Raw genomic sequence first — 25,858 nt, forward strand, 5'->3', positions numbered from 1 at the left:
GGCCCTACTGTTTCATGTAGTTTTGTTGGCATCCCTGCAAGCCCTGTATTGCGGTCCCCACTGTATAGGTGAGAAAGCTGAGGCCCATGAAGGCCAAGCAAGCCAGGGTCACACACACACAGTTCATGGCAGAGCAGGGCTGTGCTCCCTGTCTGCTCAACTGCAGGGCGCAGTGCTCGTGCCCCTTTGCTGGTGCTTGCTGAGTGTTCTGAAGTAAATACGTGTTGTGCTTTGGGTAGAAGTAAGGCCCAGAGTCAAGTAAATATAGGCGCCCAAGGAGTTTACTTATTACTTCATTCTGTTTCAATGGGGAGAAAAACAAAAAAAGAGATGGACAGATTTAGACTGGAGCCAGTATCACATTTTTAAATCTCTGCCTGTGATTGGGATGGCAGAGATAAGAACTGCCTTCTTTTCACATGTATGAAGCACCTGGCCAGGCATAACGCTAGGTGCTAGGGGTGCAACGAGCCTAAAACACTGTCCCTGCCATTGGGAAACCCACACTCTGGCAAGGGAGATCTACATAAATGACAGGCCATCTAGACCACAGACACATGTAAAGTGTGTAGGACCCACGAATCCTGCCTGTGGTGAGTCTCACAGAGGAGATGACACATGAGCTACATCTGAAAAAAATTACCTCACCAGATGAAGAATAGTTAGGTGAAAAGTGAAAAAGGACTTGACATGTCTGCCAAGGAATGAAGGTTTGGTATGTCTGGAGAGTCAGGGCTGAGTGATGGGAGATTAAGCCAGGAAGCCACCACATCTTGAAAGGCAACAAAGGGAATGAATGATACAATTTCTTTAGCAAAATTTAGACTTAAATTTTTTTAATTGGTATTGACACCAGTTGGGAGAATTGCTTGGGGGGCTGGGGGAGCCCACTGGGAGTGGAAAAGCCAGTTGGGGGACTCTTGGGGTAAGTTTGGTGAGAAATGGGCTGGAGGGGGGATGGACATGAGTAAGAAATAAGGAACCACTGTGGTGGGTGGTGGGACAGAGGGAGGAGACAAAACCGCTCCCAGGTTTCCAGCTGGGTAACTGGGGGATGACAATGTTGTTGCCTGAGGAAGAGGCCACAGGCTACCGGGAGGAGGCAAGAGGGGTGGCAAGAAGGGAGAACAGAGGTTTCTGACCTGCGGAGAACAAGGCGTCTAGGTGGAGAGAGCCGCCTGACAGTGGGACTCAGCGGTCTGGAGCTCAAAAAGTGGGTAGGATTTGGGGTGCCTTTTGTGAGTTATCAGCACATAAGAGGTAATTGAAGCCATGGGAGTGACTGAGGTCCCCGAGAGGAAAGCATGTAAAGTATAGAAAGGAGTTTAGGATGGAGCCCGGGGCTGGGGGTTGGGGGGAGCCCAGATACTCATTCACGGCAGGTGGCAGGTCTGGTCTGTAAAGTGCTGGAGTAAGAGTGATAGGAAGAGAGAACCAGCAGTGTCCTCAAAGGCGGATAGGGAGGGAAACAGTTTTATTTTATTATTCATTCATTCATTCGTTCATTTTGGGCTGCCTTGGGTCTTCGCTGTTGTACGCAGACTTTCTCTAGTTGTGGCTAGTGGGGGCTTCTCATTGCGGTGGCTTCTCTTGTTGCAGAGTACGGGCTCTAGGCGCGCACAGGCTTCAGTAGTTGTGGCTCGCAGGCTGTAGAGCGCAGGCTCAGCAGTTGTGGCACACGGGCTTAGTTGCTTCACGGCATGTGGGATCTTCCCGGACCAGGGCTCGAACCCGTGTCCCCTGCATTGGCAGGCGGATTCTTAACCACTGCACCACCAGGGAAGTCCGGGAAACAGTTTTAAATGGGGGAAGTCATCCATGCTGGAAAAGATGAAATGAAAGACTTCACTGGATTCAGCAGTGAAGGGTAACCTTGGAAAGAGCAGATGCAGAGTGATGGGCAGAAGCCAGAGAAGAGTGTGTGGGTTGAGAAATAAACAGGAGGCAGGAGAATGGAACAGAGTGCAAGTCCGTTATGTCAGAAATTCTGGTATTTGCACGTGCTCGTTGCCTAGACGCCCAAAGGATTTCTTTTCCCCTAAATCCGAGTAGTTTTACTAGAATATGCCTTGGTGTTGGTTATTCTGGAATGATGTTCTTGGGTTCACAGTGTTCCATTTTGACATATAGTTTCAGATTTTTCAGATTTCAGAGATGTATTCTTATAGTTTTTCATATTTTTCCTACACCCTTGCTTTGATTTTCTTCTTCAAGAACTCCCACTATCCATATGTTGGATCATCTTTGCCTGTCTTCAATACTTCTTGCTTTCCCATAGTACTTTTTATAGCTTCATCTTTTTAATGTTTAAATATCCTTTCACCATCTATTAAGTCCTTTTCTTTGGGGTTTATTTGCTCTCATATTCTAGTTGTTTTCATTTCTTAAAGGGATACCTTTTTTCCTTTCATTTCCACTTGAGTTTTGCCACCTCCTTTCTGTGTTTTCTGATTCTGACTTAGGTTCTTTCATGTCTTGTGTCATTTTATTTTATTAGCTCACTTATTTTATGGACATGTCCTTCTGATGTGCTTTTATTATATGTAGGGAAGTTATGCCCCTTGTTCTTTCTCTCTCTCTGCCTTTTCTTAACTTTGTGTGGGATTTGACTTTGATGTTTTTCTGTTGCTCATTTTTGCGTGAAATACATTTCCTACATTTTCAGGCTCAGATAGCTTTTTTGCTTCATCGGACTCTTCTATTGTTTTCATGTAGTGTTTTTAGAAAGTAACAATGGCTTGTCTTAGGAGATTCCCTGCCTCTGTTTCCTCCCTTATTCCATCTGGACCTTCTTTTTCCTTTATCTCTGTTGCTTCTCTGCCGCTCAATTTTTATTCCACTTTCAGCACTTTCTCCTTTCTGTGGGACACTGCTGGTCTAGAAGAGAACCCTAGCTGGTTGGATTTGAGAATTCAGATGCTTAGACTGCTCTAGCCCCTTGACCTCCCTATGGGAGGGGCAAAAAGCCTGCCAGTTTGAACTGCAGTTCTCAAATTGTCTCACCTTACTTCCTAGGGAATTCCTTTTGGCTGCTTTGGATCTGACTCCAGGGGCCATGCTCCTTCCAATAAATTACTCTGCCTTTCCTGTACCCTTTTAAATCTCCTAGGTCTCATGTGAATAAGGCTGAAGAGCTAATCTCTGCATTTCCATTAGAATCCAACTAACGCATGTATCCTGAGCTGAGAGCTTTCTCTGAGCAAAGGAAGGCATGTAGTCACTTTGGAATTTTCTGTTCATCTTCCCTGTACATACAGTGTATTACCATGAGATTTTCTTTTTCCCATTAAAAGAGGAGATGTCAGTTTTGCATGTTTCCTTTCTTCCAGTGAAGATCCTTCAGGGTTTGGTGAGTGGAAGCCTGGGAGGCACAGTTGGGCAGGCTGTCAGCAGCCCTGTTGAACAAGAAGGCATGGTAGGCCCCGTTTCCTTGCCCCGGAGAGCAGAGACCTTTGGAGGATTTGACAGCCATCAGATGAATGCTTCAAAAGGTCAGTGGTTTTGAACTCATGTGTTCTTGTGGGCAATCCTTAACTATCACAACTAAAAATGATCTGTACTCTGGTAGCTCCATCTCCTCTGTCCCAATCAGTCAGTAAATGTTTTAGTGAGATCCTAGTAAGTATCTAGCTGCTAAAACACTCAGGAACCGCTATGAATGTCATGTTCATTTTCAGTAATAAAAGAGGTTTTCCTGAGATCTCAGCTAAGCTATAGCCAAAGGGAGGTAATAACACTTGTTTTTCCTTTCTGCTTCTAGTTCTTCTGCATCAGTGAAATTATTAATAATCAGTCACTTAGCTGCCATTGGCATTAATAGGATTCAGAAATATTCTGTCCCTAAGCTATGTATATAGTATTTCCTTGGCTAATCTGTTTTACAACTGCAAAAAAAAAAAAACCCCAAAAAAACCTTGTTTGTTTGTTTAGGAGGTGAGAAGGAAGAGGGAGATGATGGCCAAGATCTTAGGAGAACAGAATCGGATAGTGGTCTGAAAAAGGTATTTCTTTCTAAAATACACTCCCTAAGTCCTCCCTGACACTTCCTCTAAATTCATAGTCTTTGAAATTAGCCTACTTTGGTTTTGTTTTGGACGCCCAATTTGCCGTTTTGATTTCCTGTTTTATCTTAAGAGGAAAGCACGTCTTTAAGCAAACAGTACAATTCAGAGCCCCACGTTCTTGGCCGTAGGGCCTGTCTCCAGACACCACGCCTACGTGCACAGCTCTGCCGTGGCCGTGGCTGGACCAGTTTCATTGAGAGGCTTGTTTAAATGCACACACCCACCTGAACTCTTTGCAAGGCTTCAGTAACAGTTCAGCCTCAAATCTTCACTGCCCTGCAGTGAGAAGCTATTGTAGAAAAGAACGAAAACGGGGAAGTCACAGCATAACTCAGACACATGCTGAATATCATTCTTGCCTCAGAGTCTTCGTTGTTTTTGTTTTTGTTTTTTGCGGCATGCGGGCCTCTCACTGTCGTGGCCTCTCTCGCTGCGGAGCACAGGCTCCGGAGGCGCAGGCTCCGCGGCCAGGGCGCACGGGCCCAGCCGCCCTGCGGCATGTGGGATCCTCCCGGACCAGGGCACGAACCCGCGTCCCCTGCATCGGCAGGCGGACTCCCAACCACTGCGCCACCAGGGAAGCTCCGTTGTTTTTAAATGCACTTTTTTTGTTTGTTTTATAGGGTGGTAATGCTAACCTGGTATTTATGCTTAAAAGAAACAGGTAAGAACATTATGAGCTATTTAAAAGAATATGAGTTTGTTATAATTGCTAGGTTAGGAATACTCATTTCTGTTTTGCCATGATGAACAAGCTGGGCTCCTGGCTGATCTGTGCAGTTGCGTTTCCTTTCCCTGGCCCCAGGGCCTCGTCTTGCCCTTTTGCCAGAGTACTGCCTCTGCTTCTCTGTCCTTGAGAAGCCCCTTGCTTTCTCTAAACGTGGGCCATGAAGCTCCCATGGTGATTTCTTTCCATCTACGCACACTGAGTAGAATTTGTAGCCACCTTTGCTGTAACACAAGCCTGGCACCAAAAGCCACAGTCTGGAACATGGCAAATTAACTTGTGGGTAAAGTTTTGCATAATAATTTCTTATCCTGCAACTCAGCTTGAGTTTTCTTTTTCGAGCACTGCTTTTCGCTCTGTGTCACTCTAGAAGTAGCCTTGTCATCTCCTAGCGAGAGATCAGGTCCCCATGCAAGTCCTTAAGACCTGCCTTCCGCTGAGCTCCGCTGACCCTGCAGGATAACCCACGCCTTTCACTGTTTCCCCGTCTCCTTGGGTCCCTCTTAGGAAATCCTCCTCAAGGTTACTACTGTCTCCAAACCTAGTTGACTCCAAGCGTGTGACTGTGTCAGCAGGCTGGAATTGGACACAGGACAGTGGGGTGCTAGGGTGTACCTCTCAGGGTGTTCTCTGTGTTTCTTCCTGCTTTTAATAGAATACCTTAAATCCCTGAGGAGCTTTCTTTTGAAATTTCAGGTTAAGGAAATCTTTCCTTTTTTCCCTAAAACACAGAAGGGTGTTTGTTGTCTTCTGTTTGTTGGCATGTTAGTCTACACGCTGACATCGTAACCCCCTTCAGCATGTCCATCCTTGAATGAAGTAAACCTGCTCCCACACAGGTTGCTGTGCTCTGGTGCTGCTTAAAAAGTAGCCCTTAGTTGATTTTTTCACCTGGCAACTTTCCCCTCATATTTAGTGAGAAGAGTCAGATAAGAGACAGTACAAGAGCAGTGGTTTTCAGGCATTCCAGCATGGATTATACACTACAGATGCTCAGCCAGAGTCAGCTGGTCTGCTGTGACTTCTCCCTCTCGCTGTTAATTAAGAATAAACTGAAATGAGGGGCAAATCGTATTCTCAGAAGAGCTAAGCCTGATAATTAAGTTTTTGTGCTTTAAATATGATAAAAGGAATACATGTTTGTGGTAGAAAATTTGGAAAACATCCAATAATGTAAAAAAGAAAAAAAATAAGTAAACATAGTACCACTGAGAAATAGCTACTATTAAATGTTTGGTGTTCATATTTCCAGCCTTTTCTTATACAGGACATGTATTTTATGTGTGAGTGTGAATTGCATAAACATAGTTTTATACAATTTGTTTCACTACTCCCTGGAGCTTCATATCCTGCTTCTTTTCTCTTAACACACCAGAAGTGTTTCCCCAGGGCATATTTGTACAGAACATGCTAATTGGGCTTCCCTGGTGGCACAGTGGTTGAGAGTCCGCCTGCCGATGCAGGGGACATGGGTTCATGCCCCGGTCTGGGAAGTTCCCAAATGCCGCGGAGTGGCTAGGCCCATGAGCCGTGGCCGCTGAACCTGCGCGTCCGGAGCCTGTGCTCCGCAACGGGAAAGGCCACAACAGTGAGAGGCCCGCGTACCCCAAAAAAAAAAAAAAAGATACAAATGAACTTATTTACAAAACAGAAACAGACTTACAGATATCGAAAACAAACTCATGGCTATCAAAAGGGAAACGTGGAGGGGGGGAATGGTAAATTAGGAGCTTGGGATGAACATATACACACCACTACATATAAGACAGATAACCAATGAGGACCTACTGTACAGCACAGGGAAGTCTACTCAACATTCTGTGATAACCTATATGAGAAAAGAATCTGAAAAAGAATGAATATATGTGGACGTCTAATTGAATCACTTTGCTGCACACCTGAAACTAACACAACACTGTAAATCAACTATACTCCAATATAATATATATATAGTTTTTTTTTTTTTTCGGTATGCAGGCCTCTCACTGTTGTGGCCTCTCCCGTTGCGGAGTACAGGCTCCGGATGCGCAGGCTCAGCGGCCATGCCTCACGGGCCCAGCCGCTCCGCGGCATTTGGGAACTTCCCAGACCGGGGCACGAACCCGTGTCCCCTGCATCGGCAGGCGGACTCTCAACCACTGCGCCACCAGGGAAGCCCGATATATACAGTTTTAAAATTGCAAAAAGGGACTTCCCTGGTGGCGCAGTGGTTGAGAATCTGCCTGCCGATGAAGGGGACACGGGTTCGAGCCCCGGTGCAGGAAGATCCCACATGCTGCGGAGCAACCAAGCCCATGTGCCACAAGTACTGAAGCCCACGCTCCTAAAGCCTGTGTTCCACAAGAGAAGCCACTGCAATGAGAAGCCCGCGCACTGCAACGAAGACTCAACGTAGCCAAAATTAATTTATTTAAAAAAATAAGAAAATAAAATTGCAAAAAAAAAGCACCAAATAGCAAGGTGCCCAGCTCACCTTTCATCCTCCTTGGAAAGTTAGCCAAATACATAAGTAAACAAACTAGCCAAGAGGCAAGACCTTCAGAAGAAAACTTGCCAAGCTCTCTGAAGATTCCAGTGACTAAGATCTAAAGACCTCCACTCTCAGAGAAGAAAGCACCAGAGGCAATCAAAGCTGCATTTTGAGGGTCACTCTCTGGGAGGTCCAGCTCTGTCCTGCAGCGCTAATGCCCTCACCCCCTTCAACCCCCAGCCAGGAGTTAGCAATTTTCTAAATGAGGGTGTCAACTCCATCACTCTTCGCTGGTGGCCAGAGGGAGCCAGAAAATCCCAGGGCCCAGCTGAGGGGTTGCAGGTAATGTGGTTCTGACTCGATCATCCACCAGAAGCTTCCCGAACAATTCCCACGTGCCAGGCAGGGAGACAGTGATGCACAGAGACAGAGCTCCTGCCCCCATGGGGCTGCACTCTGTGGTTGGCGGTATAGAAGGGGGCAGACAGACCAGCGATAAGGAACCAAACCAGTGAATAGGACACTTTCACTTCCTGGGAGTTCTATGAAGAAAATAAAATGGCAATGGGCCACAGAGGGACAAGACGACGGTGGGCTCATTTAGGCCCCTGTGAAGAGGAGACACGTGGGATGAAACTTCAAGTGATGAGCGGAGCCCGGATGTGATGGCGGGGAAAGGAGGGTTCAGGCAGAGAAGCAGCAGGTGCAAAGGCTGGGTGCAAACCATCGGCCCTTCAGGGAAGAGAAAGGCCAGGGACAGGCAGGGCCGCTATCACACAGGGCCAGTGGCATGTGAACCCTGGGGCCAGTCGTGTAAGCGAAGAATTCGCCTTGGACATTCCAGCTGCAGCAGGTGAACCCCAGCCCGCAGAGGGGAGGGGCAGCAAGTATTTTGAAGCTGTATCTCCCGGGGGTTCTGCCCCAGCTCCACTGACACACCTGTGACACAGCAGACCCGGGGAAACTCACAGCTCCTCAAAGCCAGTGCACAGGAACAGGGCCCCTGAAGACAGCTCAGCCCTTACTGGTGACCCTGAGAAAGTTAATTCACTTCTCTGGGCTATTTTTATCAATCATAAAGCGATGACGAAAACAGCTGCTACTTTATAGGTTTGAGACTTAAATGAGACCGTCGATGACAAGCATTTGGGACGGCCTGGCCCTCTCCTGCTTACTCGGTCAGCTGTTTTATTATTGTTGCTGTTGTCATTACCACCGTCACTGAATAAAGAACACAGCAGACATTACCCCAACCTCCACTTTGAAAAAAAAAGGGGGATTTTCACTGTCTACTCTATTCATTTTTAAGTTGTTTGATTTTTTTTTAATGAGTATGTAATATTTTTATAGTCAGGAAAAACACTAAGGGTTTTCTTCAAGCCTGCTGGATCTGGGTTACTCCAGAACTGTGATAATGAAGGATTCCAACACTATCAGATATCAGGGCTATGCAGGGCGGCGTGCTACAACAAGGTTCCCAGGAGCGGGGTTCCGAGAGGACGCCCCGTGATACTGCAGCTCAAATCCCCACCCTGCCCAAGGCTGGGGGACACACACACCTCAGGGAGCCCACGGGGTGCAGGGGCAGCCATCCGTCCAATTTTCAAGTGGAAAACAAACTAAGCACCGTATGAAGCAGACAAATCTAACCGTTAAGTGAAAGTAAAATCAGTATGACTGCTGTAACTGAATCAGAGCCACAGATCATTCTAGATACAAGGGAATTATCAGACAATGGGTCCTTTCCCTAGATGTTTCTACCTTCCAATGGCCCTTTCTTTTAAAAAAAAAAACAAAAAACAAATTTATATATATTTATTCAGAAGTCGTATTACCTGAATTTTTATTGAAAATCCAACAGGTTAAAACTGTTTATATTTTTTGCTGTGTATTTATTTATTTTGATCTTGTTTTTCAGCTTTTGATTTTGAAAGACTTCAAATCCGCAGTGAAGTCACGGGAATTGTGTAACGCACGCCTCCTGCTCTCCCGTGGTTAGCCTGCTGGATGCTACTCCGCCCTACCCCAGCCCCCAGCCTTACCCCATCCTTGCCTCGCTGCAAGCCCGGGGCCCTCTGGCAGGCGAATGCACTGGCCATGCGGATGGTGGTTCTAGAATGGAGTGAGGTTCAGGAAGGGGTGACGGTGTCTGCTTCATACCCTGCTTGGTACTAAATGGGGTTCTCTTCAGGCAGTGCCAGAATGTCCCACGAAAGGTGGAGCCCGCCCCTGAGCTCGCCCCCTCTGGACAGAAGCCCAAGCCTTCCACACCCTCTGACAAGGCACAGTGTGAGACAGCCTGGTTCCCACCTGCTGTCCTGAGGGCGTGAGCAACAGTGCAACTGTACCCTCTCAAAAGGGTCACACACACAGTCCCAGGTGGGCACTGAATCCTACACATGGCCCAACTTCCTGCACCCAGAGCCAGGAAGGGGAATGTGGTCCCAGCAGACCCAGAGGGGCAGGCAAATGCCTCAGCGCCTTCTCGACGCGCTCCAGCCTTTTTACTCAATGCACACAAATGTTAGGCACACTTGAGGAAGGGTGGCCACTTTAGCTCCTGTGATTGACAGCCAGGTCTCAGGCTGCCAGCAGCCTCTGGTCAACGGGGAGCCAGAGCTGTTATTCCGAGTTGATAGATGCTATGGGGATGGATGCCAGCTCTGTCGGAGTGGGCGGGCCACTTCTGGAGGAAGGGTTTGGGTGGTGCGCTGCCCTGGCCTTTCCCAGGCAACAGGCTCTGCCTTCCCAGAAAAGGCAGAGGACAGGGGTAAGGGCTCAAGGTCTGTGAAACTCTGCTGTAGGAAGAAGCAACACCTGCTGCAAAGAATCAACAGGGAATTCTGGCCGGGAAGGGAGCCGCGTGGAGCACATGACTACCATGTATCCAAACTCTGCTGGGCATCTTACATGGAAGATTTCATCCTCACAACCAAGCCTGACAAGGTTATGACTCTGTTTTAATCAAGATGGGCTAGGTTGTGCTGCAGCAACAAACACCCCCGAATCTCGGTGGCTTTGGGGACAGAGACATTTCGTGCTTACGCTACACGCACCGTGGGTTAGTTGGTGGTTGGTGGGGGAGGGGAGGAGAGAGTACTCTTCTCATCACTGTCACTCCCAGGGACCCAGATGACAGAGTAGTCGCCATGTCACCAGTCACCATGCCAACAGAAAATAGAGAACGCTCTGGAAAGCGGCACTGCCAATTCGGAGCTTGGCCTTAGAAAGACGCACATCACTTCTGTCCCCATCTCATTAGCTAAAACGAGTCACGTGGCTTCGTTCACCAGGACAGCACCAGAGGTGCGATCCTGCCATATGCCCTATTAGTTTTGTAATTTACAGACAAGAAAACAGCAGCTCAGAGATGAATGGTAATGACAATAGTACTACTACCAATATAAGTCATAGTGACTGAGCACTTACTATGTACTAGGCAATGGTCTGAGTGCTTTGTTTAGGCTGGGACACCGGGCAGGGAGATGTGGGAATGACTCCCTGTAATGACTGCCCAGCCATACGCCCAGCCCAGCAGACGCAGCCACAGATGGTTGGCGCCCCCTTTTCTGCCCAGGACCCCCTCTTCTGAGTGGGAGCTCCACAAACCAAGTGAGATAGGCCAACAGGCACACCCAGGAGCTCAGTCATTTTTACTGAGAAGACAACACAAAAGTGAAGGCAAGACACAAATGATGACAATCCCCAGGAATCACAGCCCCGACACAGACGTTCTCATGGGGGGTTGAGGGGGTCAGGAGGTGGTGGGCAGGAACACTGTCCTAAGGAGGCAAAAACTGGTTCTTGGAAGACAGAAAAAAATCTTACTTGTTGTAGGTACAAAGCACAGACATAGATACAGAACACAGACTTAAAGCGTATCTGGTATTCAAATTTATGGCGGGGAGGGGGGTTGAGTGCAATTAGGAATAAAAGGTCCAAAAAGGTTTGTGGGGGGAAGTGATAAGGTTGAGAGGCACTGCAAACACAATGACTATTTTCACTTTGGCTTATTATTTTCAGCTTTTATCCCATAACAAACATTTTACATTGTTGCAACTATAGAACACAATTTCAGATTGTTTTTACCATTCATAGAGTTTGCATGCTCCTATCCTTCATTCACCACTGAACACAGATTGATCAGGGGTTTCCTGCATGCAGACACTGGGATGAACCGGTTGGTTTATCCCAGCGTCTCTGGGGTTGTCAGCTGTAATTTTTAATGTCTGTGAAGTATATAAGCACCATGACTTACTAATTCATTCATCCATAGTTTTGCATTTGTATCCAACGAACAAATAACGTTTTTGCTGTGGTGTATTATGAATCACTGTATTCTCTTGAGATAAAAATCTTTGGAGAAGAATTACAGATGTGTGACGTCATACTGTCATAGAAGCTCTGGTTACCATGCTTAATGAAACCACCGCTGCAACAAAGAGGCTTCTTTCAGCTAAGGGAGGAGTGGCTCAGATGCCTCCAAATTCGGCAGGGAAGGGCCGAGAGAAGCTGCCACCTGGCTTCCACTGCCGCATCCTGCTGCCCCTCAACTCAGTGGGGCCGCCTGGACTGTCTCTGGCCCCCGAGGCTGGGGGTCTGCAAGCCCAGCTATTGCTGCAGACGGGAGTGGGGCCAATGAAATGGACATCCCTGGTCTAACCACAGACGGGACAAAGAACTTGGTGCTCAGGTTCACCCATCTGTTGAAATCACTTGCTTCCTTTCATTTATCCAGAGCGAGACAGAGAGAAACAAGCAGGGGCAGAGAACAGACCCCGTACAAAGCAAACATCGCCTCCTGGTCCTGGGTTCCTCCCTCTTCAGCAGGACTGGCCGGGCCCTTGGCAAACAGAGGGAGGCTGGGGGCCTGGAGGGAGGCTGTCTCTCTTCCTGTCTGGTCCCCTGAAAGAGTCACAGAGGCCCACAGATGGAGTCATTAAAAGCACTGTGGCCTAGATATCACTTTCAGTGAGCCACCTGGAGTGACAGCCTGGGAGGAAAATGCACACGCACAACAGGACAGAAGGAAAAAAAAAAAAAAAAAGTCAAGCACCAGCTACTTCTTCGTGGATTTCTTTCTCCCTGTGCTCTAGAAGCTTCGTTCTACTCCAGGCTGCCAGGGCTGCTGTCGAACCAGAATGGGAATGTGCCTCGATTGCTAAAGCCCAAGACACAGCTCTGTTTCTCCCCTCCCATGGAGAGGGAGGAGGGCAGGGGAGAGCTGGAGAGCACTTTGCTAAGATCTTTCAAAATGACAAAAGCCCTCTGCCCCAGCCTCTCCATGCCCAGGAATCCTGCCCTCCATCACACTTGCATGTTCCCTCTTGGCTGCAAGCAAAAGGCTGGAAACAGGATCAGTGTTCACAGGCAAGAGGCCCAGTTAAAGAAATAGTGGTTCATTCATACAATGGAGTACTACAGAACTCTATACATAAAAAAATAAGCAACTGGCCTTCTCTGCTAAAACGAGAAGTGCTATGAATAGGATGCCATCTCTTACATCTGTTAAAAACCGACTACCTAGTCATACACATAGACACGTAATACACACACACCCCCCCCTGCTGGGGTTGCAGACTGTCTCTAGTAGGCTGGGTGAGAAATGGGTTGATAGCTACCGCTGCGGAGGAGGGCGGGGAGGCTGTCCCCACCGCACACACCCCTGAACCTGCCGGACGCTGTGCCGGATGCAGGGTCACTTTTTTTTTGGTGGGGGGGGGGGGTCGTGCCACGCAGCATGTGGGATCTTAGTTCCCCGGCCAGGGGTCGAACCTGTGCCCCGTGCAGTGCTGAGTCCTAACCACTAGACCGCCAGGGAAGTCCTGGGGTCACTTTTTTTCACACCTGGATGTGAGCGAGCTTTTGCACCAGGCCCTGTACATGCCTTCTTTCATTTCATCCTTACGGCACCTCTTCGAGGCATCACGGTCCCTATTGTACAGGTGGGCAAACTGAGGCTCAGAGAAGGTAAGAAATGCGCACACATCCTCAGTATTCAAAGCTGTTTTGCTCCAAAGTCCCTGCTCGAAAGGCATAACATGGGCTGTTTAGAAAGAACCACCTTCCTGGCTGTAAACGCCGTGTGTGCCTGAACAAGAGATGCTGTTTTTAATGAAAAACACTTGATTTCCCAAGTGCCTCGCTGCCACTTAGCAAACCTGAGTCTGCCTTCCTGGGCCTCAGGAAAGGAGGAAGAGTGTGGAAGTGTGCCTCCGACCTGCCAGGGCCCGTACCACCCTGAAGAGCTCGCACTACATCCAACAGCACATAACCTGAGGACACAGACCAGGCCTGCATTACAAGCTCTCTCTCAGGTGCCTGCCTTTCTCCCTGCCTGGGGAACAGGGACGTCGGTCTGGCACCTCCCTGCTTGCTGGCACTGCCACCTCTATACTGCGAGGCTTGTGCTGGGTATTCAAATGCTCAGTGCCTCGGTTTCCACATTTGTAAAATGGACGTGAAAATCATCACACCAACCTCGCAGGATTGCCAAGGGACTAAAAGGGGAAAACAGATGAACAGAGCTGGGTTCAGGGCCCACACCCAGGCCCCAGCTTGCAAGGGCTTGGCCTAGCACACCTGTTCTCAAATGGTTGGGTCTCAGGACCTTTTTACAATGTGAAAACGATTGAGGACCCTAAAGGGCTTCTGTTACGTGGTTTAACCTATTGAGAGTTATCACAGACAAAATTAAAACTGAGACAAAATTGACATGTAGACTAGGTACCTGAAGAACAATAATAAACTCATTATATGTTAGCACAAATAACAGTTGGTTTTCATAAATCTAGTTTCCAAAAAAAAAATTTATTTTATTGAGAACAGTGGCCAGACTCTCTAACTGCTTCGGCATTCAATTTGTTGTAAAATGCCGTGTTTTTTTTAAATTGAAGTATAGCTGATTTACAATATTGTGTTAGTTTCAGGTGTACAGCAAAGTGATTGTTATATATATATTTTTAGATGACTTTCCATCATAGGTTATTACAAGATCCTGAATATAGTTCCCAGTGCTATACAGTAAATCCTTATTGCTTACCTATTTTATATATAGTAGTGTGTAAGTGTTAATCCCATAGTCCTAAACATTGTAAAATGTTTTCATTGTGAAGACTAAAAGAAAATCCAGCCTCATACAGACAGGGAGTTGGAAAAGGGAACAGATTTTAAGAGCCTTTACAGATCATTTTGGATATTCCTCTTTGACAAAACACTAAGACTTGTCAAGCACTAGTTTCTTAAAGATTAGCTGCAGTGTGGGACCTGAGCCCGTGTGGTGCTTGTGTACTCCATGACCTTCCCGTCTCCTGGGTCTGTCTTGCACTCTGGCTCACTTACATGAGCATGATTTAGGAACTTCATGCAATGGTCATCTGGAAAACATTGGGTCACGGGGTTATGCACTTAGAGGGAATGGGTGAAAAAGGCAAATAATATCTGGGTGTTACTATGAAAACAGTTTTGACTCCGTGGACCACGAAAAAGTCCCAGGGACCGTCCGGGACCACACTGTGAGAACAGTGGGTTAGCAAAACTTCCTCATCCTCCACACATTAACCATGTTTTTTGTAAAAGGACTTGAAAAAGAAACTGCCATGGAAAGTGAAGGGCAGTGAGAGTGGAACCACCTGCCCGGAGGGTCTCGGCCCCTCCCCAGCTTGCATGGACGTGTGGGCACAGGAGCTGGCGCCCTCTGATGCCCGCTGGCCGGCCTCCCCTCGAAGAACCCAGCCTGCTCTGCGCCTCCCTCCATCATCGGATGCTTTCTTCTCGCCACAGGACCCCTCATTTTCCCCCAAATAACAGACCTCAGTGGTCTGCAGAGGGCAGCGCCTGAGACGGCAAACTACAGGGGCCACGCATGGGCTGCTGCCCTTGGACTTCGCAGTTGATGATTCTTGGTCTCTTGAAATTACATATGTAACGTGTATTTATAGCCAAATACATGGGTGCCCAGAAACTGCAACTCATTCATACATACATTTTTAGCATATCGTTCGGCCACCAAGTTCCATTAAATCCTCCTTCTCGGGTCCCTTGTGTACCTAGTCCTGCGTCCGAAACAAGGTGAGGACTTCACAGCTGCGGAATGGGCTATGAACAGGCCCTGTCCCCAGTCTCCTCCACTCCAGGCAATCCGGTCTTCACTTTTAACCACCATTCTCTCCTGCTCAAAAGCTTCAAGGAGGCTTGGACATCCAAGCCTTGTGCAATCTGGTCCCCAGCCACTTGCTGGGGACACCACCATTCACTGGGGCACATGCTGGACTTTCTGGCTCTCCCATCCCCACTCCCTCTCTCCATAAGCCCTCTCTTTTCACGCTCACACCCTCCCCTGGACTTGACATCTGTCTGACGTGTACAGGGCCTCGTACATAGTAGATACTGAGAAAATTAACCTAACAAGGAAGTTCTGAGCACCTACCATGTGCTGGGCACTGTGCTATGCACCAGGAACACGGCAGAGAGTAAAGAGAACATTTTTGTCTTGTCGCCTACAATTAACATTCTAATACCTGTTGGCCCTTTGCCGCGGTGCTGTGAGGGTTCTTCTCTAGTCCAGCATTATTTATTCCTTCAGGGCATTGGGTACTCTGCCTTTATTTTTATTTTCAACTCATCGAGGACACTATTCTGTGTCATCTTTGCTGCCTGGAATACATTAGATCGATAATACTGCTGAATGGGAAGTAGATTAACCACAAATACCCACTGGAATAAGAATCAAAAAGATCCACGTGAGAGGTCCTCAGTGTCTGCTGTGTTAACCTGCAATATGATTGGTATGTTTCACATTTAAGTATTTTAAATGCTGGATGGGAAAGAGCAACCCTCATCCCTGTCCTACACGGTGTTCTGCACATCACAGTAATCAAACTGGAGATGCTGGCCTCGAGCACCCTGAGGGGGTGGTTAGGCGCTAAGGTCCTGGTCTCAAATCCGAGCACTGCTGTTTCGACCTGTATAACTGGCCCAAGGTACTTATAGTCTCTGAGCCTCAGTTTTACTCATCTGGAAAATGGGGCGGGTGGAATAAGTGTCAATGTGCTATCCTGAGAATTAAATGAGAAGGTCCATGTAAAGAGCCCAGTATGGTGGGACACACAAAATTCACTCTATTCATGAGACCTGCTGTTATCAATACTGTTGCTGTTGTAGCCCCTGTTGGCACAAGCCCCTGGCAGGAAAATTCAAGGATGGCACCCTGATCTCCACCCCTGGTCTTACTCCTGTGACCATGTTACCTACATAGCAAAGGAATTTGCAGATATAATTAATGATGTTACTAACTAATCAGGTGGCCTTAAAATAGGGAGATGCTCTGAGTGGGCCTGACTTAATCACATGAGCTCTTTAAAGCAGAGTTTTCTTCAGCTGATTGCAGAACTTGCTGTCAGAGATCTGAAGCAGGAAAGGATCTGACGCTCCACTGCTGCTTAGAGATGGGGTGGGGTAGGGGGTATCTGGCATGGAATGCAGCAGCCTGTAGGAGCCAAGATCAGCACCTAGCTGACAGCCAGGGAGGAGAGAGGGACCTCAGTCCTACAACCACCAAGAACTTGCTTCTCCCAACAACCTGAACGAGTCTGGAAGCAGATTCTCCCCCAGAGCCTCAGGATAAAAGCCCAGTCCAGCTGGTACTTGACCTTGGACTTGTGAAAGCCTAACCAGAGAACCTGGTTGAGCCAGCCCAGGTTTCTGACCTACAGAACTGTGAGCTAATAAATAGGTATTGTTTAAGCCACTAAGTTAGTGGTGATCCGTTAGGCCACAACAGAAGGTAACGTAAGCCCTGCGTGGCCTCTGGCCCTAGGGCATATAAATTAAAAACATACCAGGTGCTTGTCCAAAGGGTTCAGAGATGGCACTTTCTGCATCCTTAATGCTGCATGGGTGATGCTCTAGGGCGGGGTCTGTCTCATCCATCTCTACCTCTAGCACTTAGAAGTGTGGCTATCACACCGTAGGGTCTCAATAATTTCATTTAACAAAATTTCAACTTCCTGAGCAGTCCGGAACAGAATGGCTTACAGCTCCCCAGATTGGCTTCATAATCTCATGACCAGCCAATCATAACGTGTCCAGCTGCACTAACTTGGACAAATCCCGGCAAAGTCGTCTTTTCTGCCTAGAGGAAAACTATATAGACGCTGCAAGCAGTTCACAGGAAGCCACCCAGCACCCAGGGTAGGGATGTGTCCACGTGCAAATGAGTCTCGCTTTACACACCCACCGACACCACCATCGTCCCTGCCTTGGCCTGTGGCAGCCTCCCAGGGATCAGCTGGCCAGCCAAACCCTGACATTTTGCTTGTAATTGTACCTTCCTGTACAAAGTCCTAGTTGGAGCAGTAGAAATAGCAGCTGCAACTTCCTGCAACACGGACACACCAGTCAATCCTGGTGCCTGAAACAAAACCTGGCGACTCGACCTCACTCTGACTCCACAAACCCCTGCAAGCTAGGCTGGGGGTGGCAGTGGGGTGGGGCCCAGAAAGGGCAGCCCACTCTGTCCCTGCCCTCACGGACTGCCCTCGAGCCAGCTCCTGAGTGAGATGCTCCCCTCACTCCCTTCATGAAAAACCCAACCCTCAGAACCATGGGATGCCTAGCAAATGCAAAGATGTGCCTGCATCCAAGGTCTCAGCCTTCTCTCCTCCTGCCCACCGGCTGCAGAGGTACAAAGGCAGGATGCCTCCCGACCAAAGCCCTCTGTCCACCTGCTTGTTCGTCCGCTGCTATCACCGCCCCCCCCATGTCTGTCCACCTTCCTGTCTGTGGCCTAGTCCCCCCCAGCTCCCCACATCTGTCCCAACCAGGTCGGGCTGGTGGGGATAACAGAAGCCTCCACCAGGGCTTAGTAGGTACCAGGCAGCAGCAGGGCAATCGCAGCCAAGCCTGGATGCTGCTCCCCAAGGTGTGGACCCGCTGTGTTAGAGCCCACTTGGGGAAGTACAGGAGAGCCTAGCTATATACACCCCAGGCACCTGAATCCCAGCAGTGGTGAATTCCTCCAGGGGCCCAGCCAGCTCCCTGGCTCCTGCATCATGGGGCCTGAGGCCGCCCAGGGACCACATGGGCCTGGTTTTCCTTGGCCCTGATCCCACCTTTCCTTTATCAATCCCCACAGCTTCCCCTCCTTCTGTCTCCAAATCAAGTACAAGGGCCCTTCTGTCAATCTTTGGCTTATTTTAAAGCCTCCTGTTACAAGAAAACACACAAGGACCCCCAAAGTAACAAACATGGAGATACACAAAGTTCTAGGAGCCCCAGCCTTTGGTCTCTACCAACAGATAAATGGGGAATCAAGTCTGTGGTGACCAATGCCCCTTTCTGAGCCTGTCCCTAGACCAGCTAGAGGACCAGCTAGAGAACTTTCTCTGCCCTCCTGGCTCATTTCTTGGACTCGGCTGGGTGAGGCCCTCCCCATCTCAGGGATGCAAGGCAGACGTCCCACCTAAAGCCAGCCCAGTCCCTCCCCTGGACACACTGGCTTTTTAGAAACACTCACATCCATTCAAATGTTCCAGGCTCCAGACATCTGCCTTTCACTAGTAAAACCCATGATGTCTGCAGAGCTTTTCAGCATAAAATGAACTTTCAGGAATGTTTTCCCATGCCCAAAACGCAGCAGCCTGGCAGGGGGCAGGGCGGGGATTAAAAGGACCTCATTTCACAGATGAGTACACAGGGCAAAGGCTTCGTTGAGTCCCCAGCCGCGGTCAGACCAGCGAGAGGCAGCGCTCGCTAAACCTTGATCCCCTGGAAAAAACAACGATGGATTACAATAAAAAGAGAAAGCCTGAATAAACTGGAGCACTTTTTTTTTTTAAGGAATAATGAGATCCTTTTCCCCATCACATTAGCTAAAAGGGAAAATGTGGATAATAAGAAGCGTGGTGAGGACGTGGGGAAGTGGGCTCCCAGACACCATCAACGGGAGAGAAAAATGGCTTATTAGTCTTCGCAGACGGCACTCGGTTTTGACAATGAAAATTTAAAGACCAGAAAGACGTATGATCAAGGATGTGCATGACTTCATGGATTGTATAGGGGGGAAGAAAGATCAGACACAACCGAAACATCTCCTGTTAGGAGACTGTGAGCTGAAAGATGGTGGTCTGGCCGCACCGTGGAATACTACACTGCTGTGAAAAGAGAAAGAGATCCACCACACAGTAAATGATAGACACTGTGGAGTACTGAGTGTGATCCAAATTACATAAGCACAAAATCTCTATATGAAAAGGGGCATGAGAATAGTATGCCCCAAACTGCTGACAGATACCAAGGATGGGGCCACTTTCATACCATGCTCCATTTCTTCTTATATTGTTTCTTTATAAAGGAAACCTGCTGATGTATGATTGAAATTAAAGACAATAAAACAACTTAAAAGGAACATGTTTTCCTTAGGCTCCCTATGCATCACAAGATTCCAGAATGGAATGGCTGCAGCCTCTCTCTGGGTCTCGTCTCAACCCCCTCCCCAGTCCACCATGTTCCCAGCCTGTGCACTTGCTGGGCACCCCCTTCCTCGGATCTTCCCACAGCTGCCTCTCGCCGTCTTGGAGGTCTCGGCTCAAATGTCGCCAGCCCAGAGCCCCCTCGTCTAAGCAGATGCCCCACCTTGATCCTTTTCCTCACACCTCCCCGGCTGCTTTCTGCAGCCCAACCGCAGCTCAATTTATTTTATCCAGCTGTGCTCTGCCTCCCCCAGTTGAATGGGGGCCCCAGGAGGGTGGGGACCTTGCCTTGTTCTCTGCTGTATCGCAGATCCTGGCAGAAAAACAGACGGCAGAAAACATTCGTTGGCCACATTAGGAATCGAGACACAAACGACAGTCCATTTCCTCACGTGTCCAATGGCTCTGGCCACGCCACGCACAGCCTAGCGCTGACCCATAACCACCTGACTACTTGTCTGTCTCCCAGGCCAGAGGCCGAGCTTGCAAGTACAGACCCTCTTTGAACCTGACTTTCCCTTCCCAGTTTCTTGGCCAGGGTGAGCCATTCAGAAGGTGCTGAATAAATGTCTGTTGCCTGAATGGAGCTGTATATCTCGCTCCCTCGCATTTCCAAAGCCGCAAACAATACAGGTGCTCACGGGTTAAGGGACTTGCTGCCCAGGGTCTCGCAAGCCCAGCTGGGATGCAGCAGAACTTGAACTCTGGATGCAGGATGCAATCGCCATGGCTTTCTAGAAAAAGAGCTCCTCCATCTCTTGGCCCTCACTCCTGCCCAGACAGATCTGACCTGGCCAACTGCAAATCTGGCAGGCAGCTCATCCTGGGGTTTGAATGAGCCAAGCCTTTCTTATCTTAATTAGGAAAGTAATTCCTTTCAGCCTAGATTGATCTGTGGTCAGCCTCTCCCTGGGGGCCCAACACGAGCAGGCAGAAAGTAAGCAAGTCTGAGTTTCAGTTTCCATCCTATCCCTGAATCCTACTCTGACAGTCCAAGGTGACTTCCTGGCAGACAGAGGTGGGTGGGGAGCGACAAAGGGGTCCTCCCTTTGGCAGCCGCTGACACAGTTCTCCCAGGGCCCTGCTCAGCCCCCGCCTACCGCCTGCTCGCAGGAGGAGCCATCAGACTGGTCCTGCAGGCGCCTCCTTGGCAAAGTGCTGCGTGCAGGAGGCAGGGAGCCTGGCATCCTCCTCTGTCCCCCTGGGCTCCCTCAAGATCCCTCTTGTCCCCTAGGAAGTCTTTGTCCATCTCTCTTTTCAGAGGTGGCCCTAGGCTCTATGCCCAGGGGACACTCCGCAGGCGAGGTCTCACCCCATCTGTTCCGGGCTGGGTGGGGGGTGTCAATTTAAGTGCTCCCACACCTGCTGCCCTTCACACCTGGGCCCCAAACTCCAAGGCAGTGGACAGAGGCAGGGGACCGAGGGAGGAGAGAGCCCTGTCCCTCTGGAGTTACTGGGAACGTCTGACTCAGTTTCCACTCACCAAGAAAGGAAAGGAAATGGGGCTCCTGCCTACTACACCACTTTCATTCTACAGGTGGAAAAATGAGGGCCCAGAGACGGAAGGCGACCTGCCCAAAGGCCCACAGCACCCATCAGAGGCGGAGCTGGAGCTAGGACGCCAGATTCCTGCCTTCTAATTCAGCCCCTCTGCACTCTACCGGCCACCACTCCCTCTTCCTGCCCAAGAGAGCTATGCAAGTAACTCAAGCCTTATAAAACTACTTAATACCAGAGGACACAAGACCTTTTGAGATTTTACAGCAAGACATTTAATAGAAGCATTGTACCAAAGAACATCCACCCGTTTTACAGAAGAGCAAATCGAGGCCCATAGAGGTAAGGGGACCTACAGGAAGTCGTACAACCAGGTAGGGGCAGAGCAGGACTCCCAGACCCCCACTTAAGTGCTCTTTCTGCTGACACGGTCCAGGTGTGACGGTTCCATCTGTGGGACAGCTGGTGAAGAGGTGCAGCTGGCCTTGGGCCTCAGTCACGCTGAAACAAGGTGGGGCCCAGACAGCCTCATCTAAACTCTGTCCCAGAGGTGCAGGAGACCATCGTTGGGGGAGGGAATGGCTTGGGAGACTTTTATGTATTTGCAGAAAATACAGTGATATTCCCCAACTAAGCTGGATTTCTGAGACCACAGAGCTGGCACTTTTAAAAACAGGTTAGTGAGCCACACACGCCTACCATTTTTCATCCAAAAGGTCACTGACAGGGCTGGGAAGGAAAGCTTTAGCAGTAAGAAAGAACAGCGTCTACTGGCACCAGAGGGAGGGGGCAGGGTGGGTGCAGGTGGCTGGGACCCCAGGAGAGGGCTGCCCACAGACACATAAGCAACATCTGAACCCGAGTCCAGTTCAAAGAGCCCATGCTCTTCCCCCCAACCCCCAACCTGGTGCTGAACAGACTCAATAACAGGGAACCCTCCCATCCCTGAGCCCTCCATCCCACAATCCCCCCTCCATGCTCCTAACAGCTAAGGGAACTGCAGTAAGTCTGGCAAGGTGAGTGCCTGAAGGTGACAGGTATCAGCTTTAGCTACATATTACACTGGGGTGGGAGCAGTGCTGCTCAGGGGCCAGATGGTCTAGGAAAGGGAGTGGAACCTAGAGGGGACGCTGGGCTGACTTCCATCACCTGGGGACAGACCCAGATTCCTAAGGGAAAAGGCCTGCTGGGATGCTGTGAGGAAAAGCTGTGGATGCATACACTCTCCCCACCCCCGCCCCTAGCTGTCCCAACTAAGTGTGTTCTGGCTGGGAAAACGCTTCAACAGCCCTGGTTGCCTGAGGCAATTCAATTATGAAATTTACCACATCAGATGAAAAGGAGCATCTCAATCAGCCAATTCATTTGTGTCTGGCCACTCTGTGTTCTTGTGCCAGCTCTGCTAGCCCCCTCCGTTTTCAGCCCACACTCACACTGAGGGCTGGTACCCTGGGACTAAAGGCTCAGGCGATGGGCTGGTCTTTGGGGCTGGTGGGGTGGGGTCTCCCATGATCCCCTGAGCAGATCGGCTGTATCCAGAAGCCACCCATCTTCCTGGGGGACTCCTGGGCCAGACCACCACAGTCTCAGGTGAACCTTTCCATCACCTCCCACCTGCATGCTCTCTGCCCTCAACCTGCACCTGCCTGGAGGCTGGCAATGAAGTGGCCTCTGGGAGAAGTGTGAGTGGGTGGGGGGAGGTGGTAGCCCACCACATGCCTTTCTCATCTTTACTTAATCAAGGCATCATCTCTCCAGGAAGCCTTCACCACCCGCGCACCTCCTGTGTCCCCTCAGCTCCCCTTGCTGCCTTTGTCACTGGGGTACTGTGCACACCTCCATGTCTCAGGGCCTCTAACCCACATGCATGCCAGCACACCTGGTCCAGGAGCTCCCCGAAGGCAGGGTCCCAATCAAGCCCCTTCAAACCATGAATCAATTAATCGATTAACGAATGAATGAACAAACCACCACTCCCTTTGACGCCCCCACCCCCCACCCCACATGGTGCATCACGGTAACAGATGGGAAGGACCAAGCCTGCTTTCGCTGCAGACCAGGAAGTCCAAGGCCCAGGTAATCGTCCTCTTTCTTCCTGCTCTCCTCTCCCACACTGAGCGCCCGCAGGTTTAAGATGCTATTAAGGGGCATCAGGCTGCAGAAGCCGCCTCTGAGGTGCAGTGTGCCACTCGCCCGCAGCTCCTCTCTCTGCACCGCATACATAAATCCGGCTGCAGCCTGAGCCCCGGCAGGAAGGTCTCTACCATTTCTCTCTACCTTCCTTTGAGTAACCTGCATGGAGTCACTTCCTGACAAAGGGAATGGCTCAAAACGGAGATAGCTGCCGGGCACGGAAGACTGATTCCCTCATCCTCCAAAGGCACGGCTTGGGGACTCAAGGACCCCGTGTTAGAAGGACACCAAACCTGCCCCCGGTGGGGTGGACCTTGGGTCCTACTCCTCCCCAGTCCCCAAATGCAAGCCTTCACCAACAGCCCCTTAGCAATCCGAACAGCACACCTGGGCTCAAAGAGCATCGGTCCCACCTGTGAACGGGCAGACTGAGGCCCAGGGTCCCAAAGGGCCTGAACCAAGTCAGAGTCACCAGAGTCGGGCCTGTGATCAGACTGTGGGGTTCCTGCCTCCTCTCCCCCTGGCAACTTCCCTCCCTCAGTCACGCCCCAGAACCAGAGTGAAACCAAAAGGCCCAGACACCTGGCCTTCTCTGCCCTAACCAGGGAGGGCCAAAGCTCAGGGAGCCTTCCCCCTGCCCAAAAGCAACCCAGCAGGATCAAGAGTGGCTGCATTAAACCTGCGGGGAACCTGGGTCGGCCCCCACCCCACCCCCTTTGTTAAGATCTCTATAAAGAGTTCTCTGCTCAAAGGTAGTGGAAATGAACTTTGGGTTCTTTGAAGCACCAGCACAAAAATGTATGGTGCCCCTCGGGGCACAGAGTCCCAACCAGAAAGCTTCTCAAGCAACCACGACGGGGAAAAGGAGTGGGGGGCGTGCCCAAGTGCTGCGGGGTCCCGGAGCCAGGGCAACATGGGGTCAACAGGACAGCCAGGGCCAGAGAAGGCTTGCTCTGGACCTGCTAGGGTGGCGGCCACCCTGGGGGGCAGGTGGGCGAGGCTTAGGACGGGTGACCATTCCTCTGCTGCTCCACACCTCTCCAAACAGAGACGAGGGGCCCTGTCAGGTGGGACGTAAACGGCCGGGGCACAGGACACTCCGGGCCGGGCTCGCGTGGACGACCTTTCCCTTGGTTAAACCCTCGGCCCTCGCTCTGCACGAGGCAGGCAGCCATCTGGCCCTCGGCGTCAAGTGCGCGGGGACTTCGCCCGGCCCGCGGCGCAAAGCCGGGCTGCTCACATCCTCAAAGACGGGCAGCCTCCTCTTTCCAGCATCAATAGTCATTTTTTAAAAAGACAGGCTGCGGACTCAATCAATCAAGCACTCCCAGGGAAAAGAGTTGCAGCTCCCGCGCGCAACATCCATTTGCAAACCAATTCATTCTCTCGCTCACAGCTTTCAGCAAATACCCTCGCCGGGTCCCCCGGCACTCGCGAGGAGGGAGGAGCGGGGTTGGGGAGGGGACGGCTCTCTACAGACCTCCACTCCCCACCATTGTCCCCGACTCCAGCCCTCCGAGACCCCGAGGTGACCGAGGCGGTTCCAGGGACTCGAGCCCCGCTGTGCTGCTCGCGGGGCACGCGGTCCCGCGAGGCTCACTCTGCCGGGGGCTCCCACGGCGGGGCGCGCAGGATCCGGCGCTCCCGGTCCCGGGCCGGGGTGAGGGGTGGTGACAAGTGCCAAAGCCGGCGGCCGGGCGCGCGGCTACACCGGCCCGAGGACGGCGCCCCGAGCCCAGCCCGGGTACTCACCGCTCGTGGCGTCGCCACCCGCCGCGCTCAGAGGCCCCTAGCCGCCCGCGCCAGGCTCCGCAGCCCTCGCCGCCGCTGCTCCCCTCCCCCAGCTCGCAAAAGCCGCTGAGCGCGCAGCTACTGAGGTACAGCCGGGGCGCCGCCAACACACTAGTTTCTCCGTTCATCCCGCCCCGCCTCCCGGCCCGAAGCCAATCGGAGGCGGTGCCTCTGTGATGGATGGGCATCCGAACCCGTAGTTAAGCCAACAACAGGAGAAAGGGGCGGGCGCTGGGCTTCCCCGGCACCGCGAGGCGCGGGGGCACGGAGAGAAAAAGGACTTCGACCAGATTCTTAAAGCGGCAGGCCCCTGCCCGCCCCCGCGGCCGAAGTTTGCGAACAAAACCCGACTGTGTTCCAGAGCTTTCTGAAGCAGGGAGCTCTGTAGATTGCAAGTGCGTCTTCTGTACCTGGTCTGCGGAGACACACCTTTAGTTGTGAAAGTGTTAAGGAAACCGTTTCTTTTTATCTTGAGCTCCTTTCAGTGTTTGGGATTTTCTTCAGCCACTGAACCCCATCTGTGCTTGGAATATGTAGTTTCCAGGGTACTTCAGCTCTCCTACCAGTGTCATTTCTCACTAAGTTCCTTTGTAAAGCGACCTTCAAATATTCATTCATTCATTCATCCATTCATTCATTCACTCCACAAACATTTGCTGGATGCCTGAGCGATGGGCTAGGCTCAAGAGTGGGGAAAATTATCTAT

The 25,858-nt window shown here is 50.4% G+C and overlaps 1 protein-coding gene across 1 annotated transcript in view; it reads left to right on the forward strand.

The window, feature by feature from the left end:
- Nucleotides 1–25,222, forward strand: part of LOC307049552 (A-kinase anchor protein 13-like) — a gene marked incomplete at both ends in the record, with an annotated part of 43,680 nt that extends 18,458 nt beyond the window's left edge. Inside the window, 7 exons of the mRNA XM_079699111.1 lie at nucleotides 3,330–3,491; nucleotides 3,931–4,001; nucleotides 4,688–4,728; nucleotides 9,261–9,383; nucleotides 9,835–10,031; nucleotides 11,757–11,858; nucleotides 24,873–25,222. Of these exons, the coding sequence (XP_079555237.1) occupies nucleotides 3,330–3,491; nucleotides 3,931–4,001; nucleotides 4,688–4,728; nucleotides 9,261–9,383; nucleotides 9,835–10,031; nucleotides 11,757–11,858; nucleotides 24,873–25,222 (1,046 nt within the window). The remainder of the gene's footprint in view (nucleotides 1–3,329; nucleotides 3,492–3,930; nucleotides 4,002–4,687; nucleotides 4,729–9,260; nucleotides 9,384–9,834; nucleotides 10,032–11,756; nucleotides 11,859–24,872) is intronic.
- Nucleotides 25,223–25,858: the final 636 nt, after the last annotated feature.

The sequence above is a fragment of the Hyperoodon ampullatus genome (assembly GCF_949752795.1).
Source record: "Hyperoodon ampullatus genome assembly, chromosome: 3".
Classification (NCBI taxonomy): domain Eukaryota; kingdom Metazoa; phylum Chordata; class Mammalia; order Artiodactyla; family Ziphiidae; genus Hyperoodon; species Hyperoodon ampullatus.